Genomic DNA, 16,979 nt, shown 5'->3' with positions numbered 1-16,979 from the left:
GTCCACTCCTCTGAAATAAAAAGTTGTAAAGACAGGAAAAACTGTTCGCTCTGGGGCAGTTTCGCTTTCTGCTAACGTCCAAGAATCAAGAAGATACGTATGGTACCATGACGAACAGATTCAGTGCACAAGTTGAAGTGGAGCTTTGACATTATAGTATATGGTGCAAATGAAGAAGAATTCAAACCAAAATGCTATTGCGTTTAAGTCAAGGTTAAAGTGCAAATTCACAGCTTATCATCTTAAAATAGGATAATGGTATGTTTCGTAAACTTTCATTACTATTCTACAAGCATCTACGATTTCAAACGTCCATCGCAGATCATGGACTCACTATTAAGTAGAAAACCGCTATGGCAATACGTAAACTATCAATAAGTATCGTGTACAGTATGAAATAAATGTTTGAGATCGTGTGGGATACATCAAAACAGGAGTTTTATGATCTGTGAAGAAATTTTTATGTTTGATCCTCTTATTCCATCCGATCATCTTAAAAGAATCGTGTATTCAATGAGAATAGTGTCGATACCAGCAAAAAGTACCTCCTCTGTCACATCTTTCTTCTCGATCATCCCTGCTATGAATCCACCATAGAAGATTTGTGAGTGAATTCCCATCATCGTACCCATTTAAGTTCCTGATATTAACTAGAGCTTCCTCTTTGTCATAAATCCCTTGCAATGCATACAGGAAACCTTTCCACCCTTCTCCAACGCCTTCCCTTGCCAGCGCTGGCCAAGTCCATCTCACAAGCTGTCTGACAAACTGTATATCAGAGAATAGAGTTTCACTAATGGGCAGTATAGGAAGTAGTTGAATGCCCAATCTACACTCTCTCCAGTCAGCTGGAGCAAACCAAAGGCCACTATCCCTTTTGGTAGCCCATAATACTCCAACAACTCTGTTCTCTCTGGTAAATTCTTCTGTATATAAAGTGTCCTCCTCTTTCACATGCCACCAAGTTTGTGCTGCCTGAATTTCGAAAGCTGATATAGTTGATCCTATAGAAACAAGGTGGCTGTCCCCATAGGCCAACCCCATTAGAGCCGCTGAATAATATGCATTCACTGCCTCACTTGTGCTCTCCTGATTACGACCATCCGCAAACTCAGTCAACCCTCCTGCCCAAGAATGCAATTTCCAAAAGTCGAAATTCCTCAGACGGGCATAGTTTGAGTTTGCTCGCCTGCTTAAGTTCATATAATCAGCCATCAGAGCGTAAGCTTGTGGCCGGTACTTCCTTCCCCAAGCAGCATCAATCTTGGCGAGTACAGCAATCCCATATACAAAGTAGCCAAGATGATAATGGTGATCATTATAAACTCCAAAACCAAAATCAGCGCCTGAATCCACTGCTCCTTGTTTAGTCACAATTCCACCCCATTTTCCATCATACAGAAAACCATTAGCACCAAAAGTCCCCTCCAACCAGGGTTGAATTGTATCCTTCAAGAACTTCCTAATAGCTGGAATTACATCGAGATAGCATACTTCTTCGGCTATTAATGCCAGCCTTGCAGCCCTAGCAATCAATTTCGCATAGAAGTAAGATGATGAAGTTGATATTGCACTAGCATCCAGTTGCTCAACATCTTTGATAAGTGCTTTGATTATTTCAGAGTACGAATCCTCCTCAACCCCCCTAATTGAATGCCAAGTAACAGATACAGGATCACTTTTCAAAACCCAAGAATCTCCTACAACACCAACAAGCTCTCCATCAATACTGTTGTACTTAAAATCCTCCAGAACAGAAACTGAACAATCACTGTCCGAGAGAAGCTTAAGATGGAGAGGATGTGCAAGCATTAACAAATCTCCCCAACCTCTCTTAGCCCATATATACTCCAAAGAGAAAGGCTTGGTGAAAACAGCATCACCACTCACAGGGTAACATGAACTGAACCGATCAAGAACCGCCTCGAATTTTGTGCCAGCATCGGGCAATGCTGCAATCCTAACTACACCAGAAAACACACTAGAAGTGATAGTATTGATGTCATGGCTGAGACTTATCGGAGACGAGGCATAAAGCAGCCAGGTCTGATTGTTATTCAGCTTAATGGTGTACTTAGTGCAAGAACTGTTTGGGGACAATTCAAGAATGGCATGAATAGTTGAAATCGAGAGCGCGACATCCCTCATAACATTACAAGTCAGAAAGGGACTCCCTCTAACAAGAAAAAATCTAAGATTGCTAGAAGGGAAGTCAAGAGTGACACTGAGGTCAGTAAACGAAGATATGACGTGGTTGGCATTCGGATTGGGGTTGTCCAACGTAGAAATGATGAGATCAGAAACGAAAATCTGGTAGATGAAGGCGGGGTTCTTGAACAGAGATGGGAAACAGAGTGCAAGAGCAGACTGAGACGACTTGATCATATATGGATGGAAGTATTCGGGTTGATCGCCACTCTTAAGGACAAAATTCTGGAAAAATGAGTTAGTGGGCAAAGGGGTGGAGAGGAGTTGAGGGGCGAAGAATGGGGAGGGATCAGGGAGGACCGTGGATTGAGCTTGAGGGAAGAGGAATGGGCGGGAACGGTGCATCTCGACGGTTTGCGGCGGTGGTGGAGATGGCGACACAGACGAGGAGGGTGGTGGGGAAGGGGAGGAGCTGTGAGGCGGCTTTCTTGGGGGGGGTTTCTTCTTAAAAGGCTTGGTGATAATGGTTTTGACTCTTCGTCTAATTTTCTTCAACATGGGTTTAGTTTGAACAAAGTTCGGAAATTTATGGACCGAATTGTCAGTTGCGCTAAGTTTCGGGAAGCAACAACGTAATTACGTCAAGTGCGTGTACCTGTCAACACGCGTTGTAGCAGAACAAGTCAGATAAGATATTGCATCTGCACATTTCATCTTATTTTGAGATTATTATACATTCCCCATAAAATTTGATCTAATTGCAGGTAGACTCTATAAGATTTGAAAAATTAAATTTTGTAACTTCATTCATTTATTTTTGTTATAAATCGTCTAATAAATAGATTTATTTTGTCGGTCAAAATTCATTGAATTTGTTGATATTAAAAAAAATTTAATGACAAGTCATTTTTATCTCAATTGACTTATTACCGACTTATTGCATGTTATACAAATCTTTTTCTTATATAGTCACACACTAATGCATATGAGGAAGTATATATTCACCCTTGTAAGGAGAATTTGGTAAAAATAATTCTTTAACTTGTAATAAATCAATTGACGATAAATATGAATTTATAATAATTTTTTTGTTAATATGAGCAAATTTATTTAATTCTAACTAACAGATGGACCTATTTGTTAAACGAAAATAAACATCAGTTGTACTAAATATAATTTTTTAAACCACATAAGAGATTTATATGTAATTATATCAAGTTTTAGGGAAAGATGATATTATTATCCCTTCTATTTGTTTCTTTGGTTGACGATGGATTTTTTTTTTTTTAATCTAAATACATTTAATAAACAAGAAACTATTCACCAATTTCATAAATTGTTTAGAATACACAAACCTTATCTTGTATAACAAAATATAGAGGCAAAATTCAAGTTTCAACACATGTTCATTAACAAAAATGAAAAAAGAAAAATCATTTACATTATTATTCGGTATATAAATATATAAATAGTCGACCTGAAAATTTAATTAAATTATAAATTCAATAATTCAAAACTTGTATAATAAGATCCAAAACCGAGAAAAATATAGCTATTATATATATAAATCTTGAAATCTCTGTATTTCTTCATATAATCAAGTCTGAATCATTTCCTTTTATGAATAATCTTGGGGAACTCGAAATAGGTATAGAACATGAGAGGGAAGGAAAGAAAAGGATGAGACAAACTTACAATAAGTTGTCGAGTATTATCCAGTTGCAGGTGGTGGAAGCATCAAACATGGGAATGTATATATGTCGCCTTCAGACATGAGAAGATTAAGGCGAAAGCAAACGTAGTATGTATATATATAACTTGGGAGATGAAGAAACGTTTGTACAGAATAGAAGCAGAAAATCACAAGCAAGCGTTGGATTTGAAGTGAAGTTGGTGCAGTTTTTGGCATGTTGGATTAGTTATTTGGGTTCCTTAGGAATAGGAAATGTGCAAGGTATCTCAAAACTTGCAATATGGGCATCTAAATAAAAGGGTTTATCTCTTTGGAAGAATCTTGGGGTAAGATAGTAAAATAAAGTCATCAAATGTAATGATGAATGCCTTGTCCCATGGGCTTTTTCAATTTTGTATGAAGGCCCAAGTTTCGTGTAGTAAAGAAGTTGAAGCTGGTTGATTGGTGAAGAAACAAGGAGGATAGGATGAGCAGGGCCTATATATCAAAGTGAATATCAACATCTTGACACTCTGTATAGGTCCCTTAATTCATATTTAGCCCATTGGGAAGAGATCCTACTCAATTGACACGTTTCCACGCCACACCAATACATCAATAAAAGTACATTAGAAAAATCAATAAAATTTTCACAAATAAAATGATGGAAAATAGGATAGATTTTGGGGCAAAATCTAAAACCTGGAATAACTAGTGCTTTGAACAAGGAAATATAAACAAGAAAGCAGAAGAGAATCGGAGCTACTGTAAGCTAAAAGAGATGGCAGGTTTACTAGCATGGGCGGCCGACGTGGTCGGAGGTGGAGGCGGGGGAGACAGTGAGGGAGGTAATCATCCCAATTCAATCCCTCTCATCTTCACTCCCCAACAGCTAACCTACGTTCAACAACTTGACCGTAAATCAGCTTCTCTGAACCGGTCGATCCAGGATCTGAGGCTCAGATTGCCTCCCCCCGACATTTCGCAACGCCTTCCCCACATCCACGCTCATTCCCTCGCCTCCAATAATGCTCTTGCTCTTCAACTCAACGCCCACTCTGCAACCAAACAGCAGGTCTTTCTTTGTGTTTCTTTCTCGTTTGATTTTGCTATGTTTTTTGTACAACCTTTTTTATGTCTCCTACATCTTTTTTATTCTTGGTCAAATTTATTGCCTTTTGCACCATCTGCGATTGGGATTGGCGTTTTCCTTTCTCTTTTGACGACGCTGGGGAAAGAACATTAGATGTAAAATGTGGACTTAAGGTGATAGCTCAGTGGAAATGTAAGCATAAATCAACAGTAGAATTCAGGAAGAGAAACCACAATAGGTCTGAGCTTCTTACCAAGTGTGAGTGTTATGAAGATCTTTCCCTTTCTTTTTCTTTTTTTTTTTTTTTAATTCATAACAATAAATATAGTTTCTGCATGATATTTTATTGTTCATTTATCCTTGTTATGCCTTTATGATTTGGGATGCACTGCGGACTTTCATCTATTTTTGGGTTAGTGGCATTTTTTGATGGAATTGTGTGTTTTAAGTTGCAGTCGAGGTAGATTATATTTTCTTGTTAAAAGTTGCAGTTGAAGTACATGAATGTGGACTTGACCTTTACATGGGTCGCAGGCACAACTGAGAGAGGTGACATTGCAGGAAGAAAATGCAGAGTATCAAAATGCCATATCCAATTGTGAAATGAAAATTCAGGAGAAGCTGCAGGAAGCAGATCTGCTTCGAAGTAAGTTAAAGGTCAGAATTTTACTTCCAACACTTATCTGCATCTATTGCAGGCAGCAGAAATATTCTTGATTCTTTTGACTGCTTCACTTGATAGTTCAGTGAGCTTTGTGAGTGTATTCATTTTTCTACTAATCTACTGTTACTACCCCCTTCACAATGTCTAGAGTTTCTATAGGGACCAACTTATATAAAATGACAAGAGCATGCCTAACAGGTACACTTTACAGGAAATGGACTTGATTGAGCAGAATTTGAAAGCTGAGTTGCAAAGAGCAAAAGCTTCCCTGGATGCTAGCAATTCAGGAGAAAAAAAAAAAATGTTCAACGAATTCAAATCAGCAGCTGAGGCCCAAGAAGAGGAAGATGTTCCCAAACCTGCGTTACTAGAGAAGTTGGAGAACAAGAAAAAGGAATTGGTCTGTTGCATGTTTAACTATATAGTTGTGTTTCATTTTGGATTTAGTTTATTTGACTGCTGAAACTTTCATTCATTCGTAGGCTTCAATTGAAGAGCTAGTTCAAGAATTAGAGAAAAAGTGGCAGCAAGTCCAGGAAAATGCATTGAAGCAACCGACTCCAGGTTCTTTGTCTAATAATTTTGTTACTGTCATATTCTTATACAAGTAGTCAAATTCTGGCTTGTAGTGGACAGAGCACACAATATCAAGCCCCATCAATGTGTAATATCCTTTTTACACTACTGACTGTATAGTATTTGTGCATAAATTTTTCATACTATGGATGAGTTGGGCTTGAGAACTTGGAAGGAAGTTGAAAAGGGGGAAAAAAGCTCTAGAAGTTAGCAACAGTTTACAGAAAAAATCATACTGGCGGAATTTTGGCAAATTAACTTGCATATTAGTGAATCTATAAATTAGATAGTTGAGCTGTTGGTTTCCTTGGTAGTTGGTTGTGGCCGCACCTCTTTTCTAACAAAAACGAAGTGATCATTTGCATGCAAATGTTGCATAAACAAGCCAAAATATAAATAATAAATATTCCAGAACTTCTTAGGTTCAAATCTTGGCCGACTATTCTGGCAGGCTGCCTAATAATTTGAAAGTGGTTGAAGTGCCACAGTGTAGCATCAATGACTTACCTAGCATGCTATAACGATGTGATCTTCCAATAGCATAATAGTTTTGCTTCTGCCTGCTCTTTTGCTGTAAATTTGGCAACGAGAGTATTTTTTAATCTTAATCAAATTTCCCATATAGCTCTGGGTTCAGTGTGTTTAAACTAGAGGTTTGATGTGATTTTCCTAATGGCTTCATCAATGGGCTAAAACACCATTACAAAGTTAGTCATTGGAGAAAAATCATGTGGAACGCAGAAAGTCTTTGAAATCTACCTGTGGAGTTTGTTTGTAAATGTAAAAGGTCTACATCAAAATTTCAGGAATCCTTACAATAATACAAATCTTTAGTATTAGCTGTACATCTTTTATTTCTCTAACTAATTCATTTCCTTGCAGCTCAGCGTGAGAAGACATTGGATAAACAGCTTCACAGCTTAATCGAACAACTTGCTGTAAAACAGGTTAGATTTGTTATTGTATCTATTATCCAAAGCCGTAACTATTATATTTTCGCATAACTTGACAATTCTTCTCCACTTTGTGCTTCTAGGCTCAGGCAGAAGGGCTGATCAGTGAAATACATCTCAAGGAGATGGAGCTGGAAAAGTTAAATGTGCTGTGGAAAAAAATAGAGAGCAGCAGTTTAGATGCAAATACGGCCCGGAACAGGGTCGGGAGAAACAGCTCTTTTAAGGAATCCGTATCTTCTGATTACTATGTTGATCCTCAGCAAAAGCTTCCTATTCATACAGCTGGTAGAAGTGAAAGCTTGCAGAGAATGATGCTGCTCAGGTCGGCTTTTGTGCTCTACATTCTAGTGCTGCACATATTGGTATTTATCAAGATTTCGTTCTAAGGTCTACCATACACTAAATTTGATTATTTTTTGCAAAGTTGATACATTTCGTGTTAGTTTACATGAAGCTTCTGATTGTACAGAAATTGATATACGCTTAACAAGATTTTCCATGGAATCTTCTTAGTTTGTTATCTTAATACACTTTTTCCCATACCTGTTCTGCTCCATTCTTGCAAATTAATTCTGCACAAAAGCCATGTTTAGTTCTTTGGTATGCAACTTGGCTCTGACTGACAGTCTTAATTGGAGATTTTTTATGGGTTAATTATTTTTTATTACAAAAAAATAATTAACCCGATTTTTTATAGTCATTTGACTGCATTTCACCAAGCATTTCTCCAGAGGTATTTACTTCCTGCAATATATAAAATCTGTTCTCAGCCTAGAATCACCATTTTATTGGTCATAGACTCATCAACAGTTGCACAACATAAACTTTGATCACTTAGCGATTTAACTCTGTCGGTTAAATAATAAATTGTTGTAGCTGCATGTAGCGCAACCTTTCCTGAAATTGTTATTTGCATAACCTTAATGTTCAGTTTTGCACTTTTCTCCTTTCAATAATTGACATGGATGCTCAAAGTCCAAACAGGGCATCGCATTCAGATGGAAAATGCGTTCCTTGGAGTGGAGATACCCCACTGGACTTATTTTCCTGGAAAAAGTCGAAACATGTTATTCTAGTCTGAATAAAGAGAAGCAACCTTTCAAATTCAAAAAGCCTCTGATTGTGGATGGATCAACTTTATCTCCTCCCTATGAAGAAAAGGTTTTCTAACTTTTTGACAAGAAGCAATATTCCAATAGCTTCACAGTAAGAGTACAACAAAATGAATGCTCTTCCAAGCAAACACATTCAACATCTAGAATAAGCTTCAGCTTAATGACATCAACATTAGTAGGAGACTATAAGCTGATCTGATAACTTTTTTCACCATATCTCTTTGTGATGTCGATGCCCTGTTACTGCTGTGCATATCGGCATTGTCCATAACCTGAACAACAGTGAGACGGTTGATGAATAATATCAAACAACATAGAACTTCATAATATACTTATGGAAAGGAAACTGGATTTTGACGATATAAGTGAAGCATTCAATAGATATTGACGAACTTACTTGGATCACTGAAGGTAACAAGTCCAGTGCCCTTGAAATCACAATTCCAGTAGTTCCTTCCATGCATCTGATAGTATGCATTCATGGAATATGATGCATGTGCATGTATGTTATCTGGTGCAAAACAATCTCCATTCTCATAAATCTCCCTGCAATCTACACCACCTGGTCCACAGCAAAAATCCACTACAGCCTGCATCACCTTCTCATCTGCATGTGGTTTAGCCACACACCACACAGAAGGACCCCTATTGGTTAATGCTTTCTCCCCAAAACCTAGCTTCTCACCACTGTCGGAACAAAACTGGCAGCTCAAATCCACATCATAAACTTTAGAACCATCAGCATTAAAAATCCCAAAGTTCCTCTCACTGGTACTCCCTTGTTTCTTGTTCTCATTGAACAAAGAAAACACGAAAATCTCTATGCTTTCCTTGGGCTTCATGGGGGTCCCTTTGTTCGATTGTGCCCGCTCGACCAATCTAGTGTTGTAAGTCCTTGCATTCTCGGGTGTGGCTGCGGTGTCACCAGCATCACCCTTTGATGGCCACCCGGATTCGGACACGACAATCTTGATAGATCGGTTCCCGAACCCTAGTGAATTGATGGCAGATCTAACGGCATCAATCTGTGCATCCAACATATTGTTGTATGTATACCCCTTTGGATCAGGCACCTTTGTGCTGTTGCCTAGTAATGCGTAATCTAGACTAATTGTCTTCGGGTTGTCCTGATAGGCAAAGTATGGATATGCATTGACCATGAACGGGGCACCAGTGTCCGCCAAGAATCCCACAATGGCTGTCATTGTGGGAACAAGCATGGCGGCAAAAGTGGAGGCGGAAGGTGGGAATGAGGAGGCGAGAAGAGCCATGCTTTGAGGTGTAGTGACCTTGATTTTACGGTCCAAGCCATGAGCAACCAAGACTGCGTGCAAATTCTGCATGGCTCGGACTAAAGCATTGTGATCCAGCTTATCTCCATCCGCAGATAAGTACTCGTTGCCAACGGCTATGGTGACAATGGAGGTGGCAGGGATGAAGGGAGCGATGCGGGAAGTGAACCACTCTTCGGCAGCGGAAGGGCTGGAGGTTATGTTGGCAACTTGGGAGTTTTCAACCGCAACAATGAGGTCTATGCCAGTGTTCGCAAAGGCTTCAAGGATTTCAGGGTTGGTGTCATAAATCTTAACCTTGTTAATGAGGGTGGATTGGAGCAGCTGAGCCACCCGTTTCGGCTGAGGGAGGTTGTTTCCCATGGTGCCGTAGTTTATGCCAATGCCGGAAACTTGCAGCAGTAGAGTGAGGTGGAGTAGCAAGAGAAGTAGAGAGCGGAGAAGATTGGTTGCGGCCATTTTTGTTGCTTTTGGTTCAGATTCTTTGTAGACTGAGGAGGCCATACATATGTAACAAATACGGACATGTGAATAGAGTGAGCCCCTTGGAGGAGTAGTTTGAAAAATGAGTCCACCATCAATTCTGATGAACTCTTTTGTGCTGGATTGCAATTGCAGGAATGCGCGACAAAAAAGGCTGGTGTAATTATGGGTTTTGATTCCTTTGGCGTATTCGCATTAGGACTGTACATGTTTGAAATTGTGTTTTCTTATGTTGGCCTCAAGCTCTCATCTTTCTCTTTCTTTAAGACGATCCATAAAACCAAGGAACTCACATGAATTTTGTATTTTCAAATTTCAAGTACATATCGAGTGTGACAACACGATGGTTAAGGGTTTGGTTGATTGGGGTAGAGAAATAGATGTATAAGAGAAGTAGAAGTAAAATGGAGTGTCAAGAATAAGTTTGTGTTTGGTTAAGGGAAATGGATGGAGCATAAGTAAAATTGAATGTATTTGAAATCCCTTCAAAATTTAATTTTATTTTCATTGAAAATTGGGCCGAAAAATGCATCCAACGTGCCCTATTTTAGATAGAGCGGTATGCGGCGAGCTCCTCACTCCTTACTACCCAGCTCCGTGAATACCAATCATAGCCGTCTTGTCTAGTCTCGATGATATCGCTTTATGATTCTCCAATAGGCAAGCGAGGCAGCCCGAGAATCTCATTCGATAGCTGCGACTAGTTTCTATGATCACCTACGGAAAAAGAACTAGCTGTTTTTTGCTCTTTTTTCCTCTTGTAATTGTCCTTTGTGATAGATTGCCTTCACCACATAAGGCTATAAAAATCAAAAACTACATATTTTATTTTTATTTACTTTATTATTCATATACGTGATTTTTTTATCCAATTGTTTTCTCATTCATGCTCATAAACCAATACATAACCTTTTAAAAAGATAATTAAATCACCAACAAAAGTGCTCAAGCACTAATTTCTTTATTTGAGGGCGTCCGCAGTCATTTTTATTTTATTTAAATTGAATATTCTAAAATACATGAACAATACGTATTTTGAGGAAATATTTTTATTCTTGTTTGATAAATATTTTTATTAATACAATTTTTTATATACTAAAAATTATTTTAGCATAATATTAACTTGTTTATTTTTTAATACAAAATAAAGAGAAAGAGATAGTCATTAAAATTATAAAAATTAGTCTTTTGTTCTTAATGCATTTTCCTCGTACCGGGGAAGTATTTAAGATTTATTTTTCATTCAATCATAGCAAACAACTTGAAAAAAACACTATTATTCTTTTCCTCCCTCTTTCACTTTCCCCTCCCATTTTCACTTTTTCTTTGATCTCACTTCAATCAAACTAACCCTAAGTGATTGATAACTCTAATATTCAATTATTTATTTCGTTCAGGGCTAATAACATAATCCCATCATAGTATAATAAACTCACCTATACCTAATAGCAGTAACAAAAATACAGATTATTCTAAATACATTTTTCCCATTCTTTTTCAAAAAACCAAATTTCCACAAAAAGAATATCAACGAACATGCCCGGAAAAGAAATGCCGAATTTCACTGCATTTTCTTCTGATGCTGTAGGAGTTTTTCCTTGTACGTTCTGCGGGCCTCCATCTTTATCATGTGCAGCAGAAAATCAGCCCAAGAATCAATGGGCCCTGGCAAGCACCAGTGCACGCAATCATTGTAGAGCGTCACATTCTCGTTGGGCCAATGCCCGTATCTACTCGGGTGCCCATCCGGCCTCAGAAGCATGGCCTGCGTCGTGTCCAGCAGCCTAAATTTCTTCTTCCCCTCCTTCTGCGCAGCCCTGAACTCCTCCAACTGAATCATGTACAGATCCAAATTCAAACCCTCCAGGAGCGTCTCGTTGCTCCGGAACGGCCGCTGCCGCAGGCAATTCCCTCCCTCGTTCCACAACCCGTTCTCGAAATGGGACGGCGCGAAGGTCCGCAGAAATGTCACGCCCTTGAAATTCTCTCTGGCGTTGATAGCTTTAAAAGCCGTCCGGAAGACGCGGCGGTAGCCGTAGGTCATTTGGAGGTCGGTGATGTTGGGGAGCTGGCAGAACCGGCACCCGACGATGTGGCTGTTCTCGTAGTAGACGGCGGGGCGAGTGAACCAGTGGCCGGCGTTGAGGATGACGTAATCGAAGTCGTCGATTTGGGTGGTCCATGACTGGTCGAAGTCGTCGAGATGGAGGTTGAAGAGGCCGGTGTGGGTGGGGCCGTCGGAGTCTCGATTCTCGGATCGGACCAAGAACGGTGACCAGAAATAGCCGAAAGTAAAGTTGTAAGTTTCGTATCTCCAGCGCTTGAAGCGCTCGTCGGGAGTTGGGGAGACGTCGATCGGGTATTCCACCTGAAAGTTTAGAATTAGACCCAAAGCCAAAACCCAAAAAATAAATATAATAGAAGAAATTAATGTTGATTGTTGGGGAAATATAAGGAAAATTGGAAATTCTTAATCATGATTTCTAAAGTCAATAAAACTAATTAACTAAAAGATTTAAATTCAAATATTTGAAACCATCTTATACTAATACTTCATATTGTTTTTGTTCGAATAAAATTTAAATAACCATATTATTATCTATTCCAATCATATACTAAATCCATTTATTTTAGACATTAAAACTATAAGTAGGAGCTTCTCAATGTTCTTGTAATAGGTGCAAGTAATGAGACTAACATTTTAGGTGAAATGAAGTTGAATAGCCCAACTCCTTCCATATCTCAAATCAAACACAATCTTGTAATAACTTTATGTCTTCTAAAATTAAATTCACTTTTTTTCATAAATAAAAATTACATCTATCACCTCTCAAGTTTGCTTACATCTAACAAATAAGTCTTTCCGTTAGTCAAAATTTATTGAATTTGTTGATATTAAAAAATAGAAGCAAATCATATAGGTGTTACCTGTGATTTCCTAAATCACATAAATTCTAGGTATAATTATAAAAAAATGTAATTATGCCAAAAATTATTTAAATTGAGTTGAATTGATAGACAAAGATGTGCATGGAATATACACCAAGTGCAAAAAGAATATGTCATTAATTAGTTGAGACCAAAAAAATATATTTTATTTATAGTAGTCATGTAGAAACAAATTAGGGCACATGGTTGGGCACATGCACTGTTGGAACTTTTGCTAAACCATAGAATGCTGCACAAAATGTAATTTTGCTCTTATATATATTAGCTTTTATGCTATGCTATTCGTATATAGTAAATAATATTTTATATTTTAAAATATATTATAATTTTAAAAAATATATATAATAAAAAAAATTAACTTTGAAGTATTACAACACAACAAAAATTAATTCAGTAAGTAAAAGGGATAATTACACTCTCTTCTATGATGTTTGGTGTAATCATACATAAACTTTTTGTGGTTTGAAAAATTACATTTAGTATTCTTGATGTTTGCTTCCGTCTAACAAATAGGTCCCTCCGTTAGTCAAGATTCATCGAATTTGTCTGGTATTAATAAAAAAATTTATATTAACTCCTGATTGACTTATTATTGATTTATCGAAAGTCACATAAATCTTTTACAACTAAATCACACTCATACATTTTCACGCGTTAATGCATTTGAAGACGTATATCTTCACCGTTATAAGGGTAATTTAGTCGAAAAAAATTATTTGACATGTAATAAGTCAATAATGAGTCAATCGAGGGTAAATATCAATTTTCATGCAGTCTTTTTTTATTAATATCAACAAATTTATCGAACATTAACTAAATGGAGGGATTTATTTATTATACAGAATCAAACATCAGGATTTTTAAATGTAATTTTTCAAATTACAATAAATTTACATATAACTACATCAAATCTAAGGAAAGAAAATTATAATTATCACTAAATAAAAAGAGCTTTTTATTTTTGTATTAGAGTAGGTAAATGAGGGTAGCTTATCATCATTGTGGGGTCGGGCAATGGGCACGACCACTTTTCAAACGCAATTATAATAAAAATAGTAGTATGCAGATTGGCGTATAACACCAAAGCTGGATAAGGAAAGAATAAAGAAGCATATATACCCCGGGGGGGTGGGGGTGGGGGTTCTTTTGGGCAACATTTTCTAGTTGTAGATCTAGCAACTGTTGAGGTGGTCACGTTGCCAAGATTGGATTCCCTATGCTCTGTCATCTCCCTTTTTTTATTATTTATTTCTTATATAAATATTTTACTTTATTTTTTGTGGAAGTATCAAGACATCACATGATAAATATCTTTATTTGAATTACTATTTATATGACTTAAAGTTTTTTTAATAATGCATGCATCCACTGCCACACGTCACCATTTAAATTCAAAAATTTCAAAATAAGATCTAGAGGCTCAAACTACTGGGTTGTCACCAGAGAACAATTTTGCATAATTTTTTTAGAATTTAATTTTTATTTATTTCCACCGCAAGCCAAATTATAAAAATGATGAGAATTTTTCAAAAATCATCTTTTACCCATACTAATCTTTATTGCACGTAGTGCCCCGAATATATTAAAAGAATAATGGGGTTTAGAGAAAGAGTAAAAAAAAAATGATAAAAAGAAACAAAAAACATGGTGTGAAGGGGTAAGAAAAAAGAAATGTGGTATGATGTAAGAAAGAAAATTTTTTGGTGAATGTGGGTTAAAAAAAATATATTTAAAAATTTATACGATAATGAATTCTTTTCTATAATATTATAGATATTTTAAATCCTTAAGAAGAAAAATATAAAGGCAACACTATGGAGTACATAAACATCAAATCATTTATCATTTCTGCAGATTTACTTTTCATGAGAGGGTGAGAAAGGATTGGCAATAGCAGAGGTGTATCTCTCTTTCGCATTAATTTCTGTGCATAAGAGAATAAAATAAAGTTAATAATATAATTACACACCTAACCTCTCCTCCTTTTAACTGTCCATTAATTAATCAATATTAATTAATACTTCAACTTTTGGCTGTTGAAGCAAAATGATGCACCATCACCATCGCATCTACATACAATCATGCTGCATTCTTCATTAGTTTATGTCCTTTACTTCCGGTTGAAGACAACAACAACAATTAGCAGAACCGCCCGGTTTCTGCTTGCCCATGCATGCTTCTTCATTTTTATCCTCATCACCCTAGCTACTGTTTTCTGGTGGAGAAAAGCCCCCCACCCCCACACCCACCCCATCCTTTTTATCTTATGTCTTTTCTAATAATATATATATATATATATATGTATACACTTCAATTATTTCCCTCGAAAAGCTAAAGAATTATATGCTTAATTTTGGATTTTTGCTGGTACTATACATAATCATTATTATTTTCAATAATTTACCTAAACCCTGAATTAATAATTGAGGCTCTGGATGCGCAAGTGGGGTTTTTGAAAAACCAACCGGCTTAGGTAAACTAACCTCATTTCATTTCAACCATTGTTATGTGTGAATCTGAAGCCACATGCAGCTCCACTCATTCATAAGTACAAGAAAAATAATGATTAATCTTTTTAATAATTAAAGATGCAACATTTTCAAAAACACAAACACACACACACATGTATTATGTATGTAGCATGCTTATCCACTTGCAAACCACAGAAAAAGTTTCAATTCTCAGCCCACTACCAAAATGTCATCATATGTATATGGAATTAGAGCTATATACTTTGTAATTATTAAAACATAAGAATAATTAAATAAATATATTAATGGAAAAATAATTAATGAGCATATATATATATATAATTATTATTACTTACCCTGGACAAGAGGCATATCATGGACTGCATTTGGTTCCTCCCCACCGAATCTCCAACAAAGGCCATGCTCTTGCCCCGGACCATATCCAAGAACTGGTACGGGTTGAAAACCGGCAAATCACACCCGTCCGGCTTCCACCTCCATTTCATGAACCCGGAATCGGGCCGCCCGTATTTCATGCAGTTCTGGTGCTCGTGGATTGCCCAACAAGTCTTGTTGGTGTAATACGGAGCCTCCGGATTGGGAACCCATTCCCCCGTGAAGATATCGCATTTTTCCTGATCGTCTGTTATTTGAATGTCGTCTTGTGCATGGTATGAGGCTGGCGCAATTCCTGAGGACGACCAACTCCTGTAGCTGGAGACCACGGAAGCTGTGTAGGTGGGGAGGAGCGGGTGATAGAGACGGATAACGGTGATGAGGATTAACACCACCGCCACCACAATACCTATATTCCTTATTCTTTTATTTACACTCAGCTCCATAGCTCCGGAGCTTCGGAGAAAAAGGTGGATCCGTGAGGGAGGAGTTTGGAATAATATATCGCCCTACCCAAATTACAACTTATATATTTTATAAAGTTGAATTCCAAATCAGTGGGTCATATATATATATATATATATATTATTCTTAATTATTATTATTAGTCTATGGTTTTGGTTGTACATGATTGACAAATTCTTTTTTAGGGTGTCTGTTTAACAGTCGTATTCCAGCTGATCAGTCCCGATTTAATTAATTTAATTAATTAGGACTATTATATATATATACTACATAATTATTAAAAAAATAATTTTGATAAGATTAGTTTTCGTGGCAGTATGTATTAATTATGGTGGTTTGTGGCTAATTTAAAATAATTTATAGAGATCGCCATCTTATGTTAGAAAATTGATATCTCAACAAATTTAATAAAAATCCCACGACTTTTGCTCATATATTGTACTAAACAAGACAATGATGATGATTTTTAATTAATTCCACTTCGTTAATTGATTCATCAGTTTGGCCCGTGGTAGCAAGCTAGTTTATTGGAGTAAGAGCGTGTCCCAATAGAAAATGAATTGTTTTTAATAATTTACAATTAATTCTTAGCTCAGATCTATATATGAACTGTAATAATTAATATATACTTGCTTAGCAAAATTCGAATACGGAACTCTAGTCCAATCAAAATATATATATTTTTTATAATTAAATCAG

At 36.9% G+C, this 16,979-nt stretch overlaps 4 protein-coding genes across 4 annotated transcripts; 1 reads left to right on the top strand and 3 right to left on the bottom strand.

Moving 5' to 3' along the window:
* Positions 1 to 214: 214 nt before the first annotated feature.
* On the bottom strand, positions 215 to 3,959 carry LOC105177749 (glycosyl hydrolase family 81 protein). Its single transcript, XM_020699066.2, has 2 exons — positions 3,844 to 3,959; positions 215 to 2,803 (listed from the first exon to the last, which is right to left on the bottom strand). The coding sequence occupies exon 2, from the start codon at positions 2,704 to 2,706 to the stop codon at positions 511 to 513; it is 2,196 nt and encodes a 731-aa protein (XP_020554725.1). The 5' UTR covers positions 2,707 to 2,803; positions 3,844 to 3,959; the 3' UTR covers positions 215 to 510.
* A 507-nt stretch (positions 3,960 to 4,466) lies between these two features.
* LOC105177748 (golgin family A protein) lies at positions 4,467 to 7,651 on the top strand. The gene is made up of 6 exons (XM_011100991.3): positions 4,467 to 4,895; positions 5,448 to 5,570; positions 5,789 to 5,977; positions 6,060 to 6,141; positions 7,036 to 7,100; positions 7,190 to 7,651. Exons 1-6 carry the CDS (start codon positions 4,602 to 4,604, stop codon positions 7,493 to 7,495), a joined length of 1,059 nt encoding a protein of 352 aa, XP_011099293.1. The 5' UTR covers positions 4,467 to 4,601; the 3' UTR covers positions 7,496 to 7,651.
* A 555-nt stretch (positions 7,652 to 8,206) lies between these two features.
* Positions 8,207 to 10,215, bottom strand: LOC105177747 (glucan endo-1,3-beta-D-glucosidase-like). The gene is made up of 2 exons (XM_088884410.1): positions 8,622 to 10,215; positions 8,207 to 8,496 (listed from the first exon to the last, which is right to left on the bottom strand). Exons 1-2 carry the CDS (start codon positions 10,018 to 10,020, stop codon positions 8,465 to 8,467), a joined length of 1,431 nt encoding a protein of 476 aa, XP_088740536.1. The 5' UTR covers positions 10,021 to 10,215; the 3' UTR covers positions 8,207 to 8,464.
* Positions 10,216 to 11,356: 1,141 nt separating this feature from the next.
* Positions 11,357 to 16,328, bottom strand: LOC105177751 (protein trichome birefringence-like 19). Its single transcript, XM_011100995.3, has 2 exons — positions 15,776 to 16,328; positions 11,357 to 12,367 (listed from the first exon to the last, which is right to left on the bottom strand). The coding sequence occupies exons 1-2, from the start codon at positions 16,259 to 16,261 to the stop codon at positions 11,561 to 11,563; spliced, it is 1,293 nt and encodes a 430-aa protein (XP_011099297.1). The 5' UTR covers positions 16,262 to 16,328; the 3' UTR covers positions 11,357 to 11,560.
* Positions 16,329 to 16,979: the final 651 nt, after the last annotated feature.

This window comes from Sesamum indicum, linkage group LG9 (assembly GCF_026168435.1).
Source record: "Sesamum indicum cultivar Baizhima isolate 11 linkage group LG9, ASM2616843v1, whole genome shotgun sequence".
Lineage (NCBI taxonomy): Eukaryota > Viridiplantae > Streptophyta > Magnoliopsida > Lamiales > Pedaliaceae > Sesamum > Sesamum indicum.
This window is presented reverse-complemented; position numbering and strand designations above follow the sequence as displayed.

What these genes read in the sequence shown, in the direction of transcription:
- LOC105177748 (XM_011100991.3), top strand. Translation starts at nt 4,602, where the DNA reads ATGGCAGGTTTACTAGCATGGGCGGCCGACGTGGTCGGAGGTGGAGGC. An exon ending in ACTCTGCAACCAAACAGCAG is followed by an intron (nt 4,896 to 5,447) that starts GTCTTTCTTTGT and finishes CATGGGTCGCAG; the next exon opens with GCACAACTGAGAGAGGTGAC. An exon ending in AACAACTTGCTGTAAAACAG is followed by an intron (nt 7,101 to 7,189) that starts GTTAGATTTGTT and finishes TTGTGCTTCTAG; the next exon opens with GCTCAGGCAGAAGGGCTGAT.
- LOC105177749 (XM_020699066.2), bottom strand. Translation starts at nt 2,706, where the DNA reads ATGTTGAAGAAAATTAGACGAAGAGTCAAAACCATTATCACCAAGCCT.
- LOC105177747 (XM_088884410.1), bottom strand. Translation starts at nt 10,020, where the DNA reads ATGGCCTCCTCAGTCTACAAAGAATCTGAACCAAAAGCAACAAAAATG. An exon ending in TGTTACCTTCAGTGATCCAA is followed by an intron (nt 8,497 to 8,621) that starts GTAAGTTCGTCA and finishes ACTGTTGTTCAG; the next exon opens with GTTATGGACAATGCCGATAT.
- LOC105177751 (XM_011100995.3), bottom strand. Translation starts at nt 16,261, where the DNA reads ATGGAGCTGAGTGTAAATAAAAGAATAAGGAATATAGGTATTGTGGTG. An exon ending in TGATATGCCTCTTGTCCAGG is followed by an intron (nt 12,368 to 15,775) that starts GTAAGTAATAAT and finishes CTAAACTTTCAG; the next exon opens with GTGGAATACCCGATCGACGT.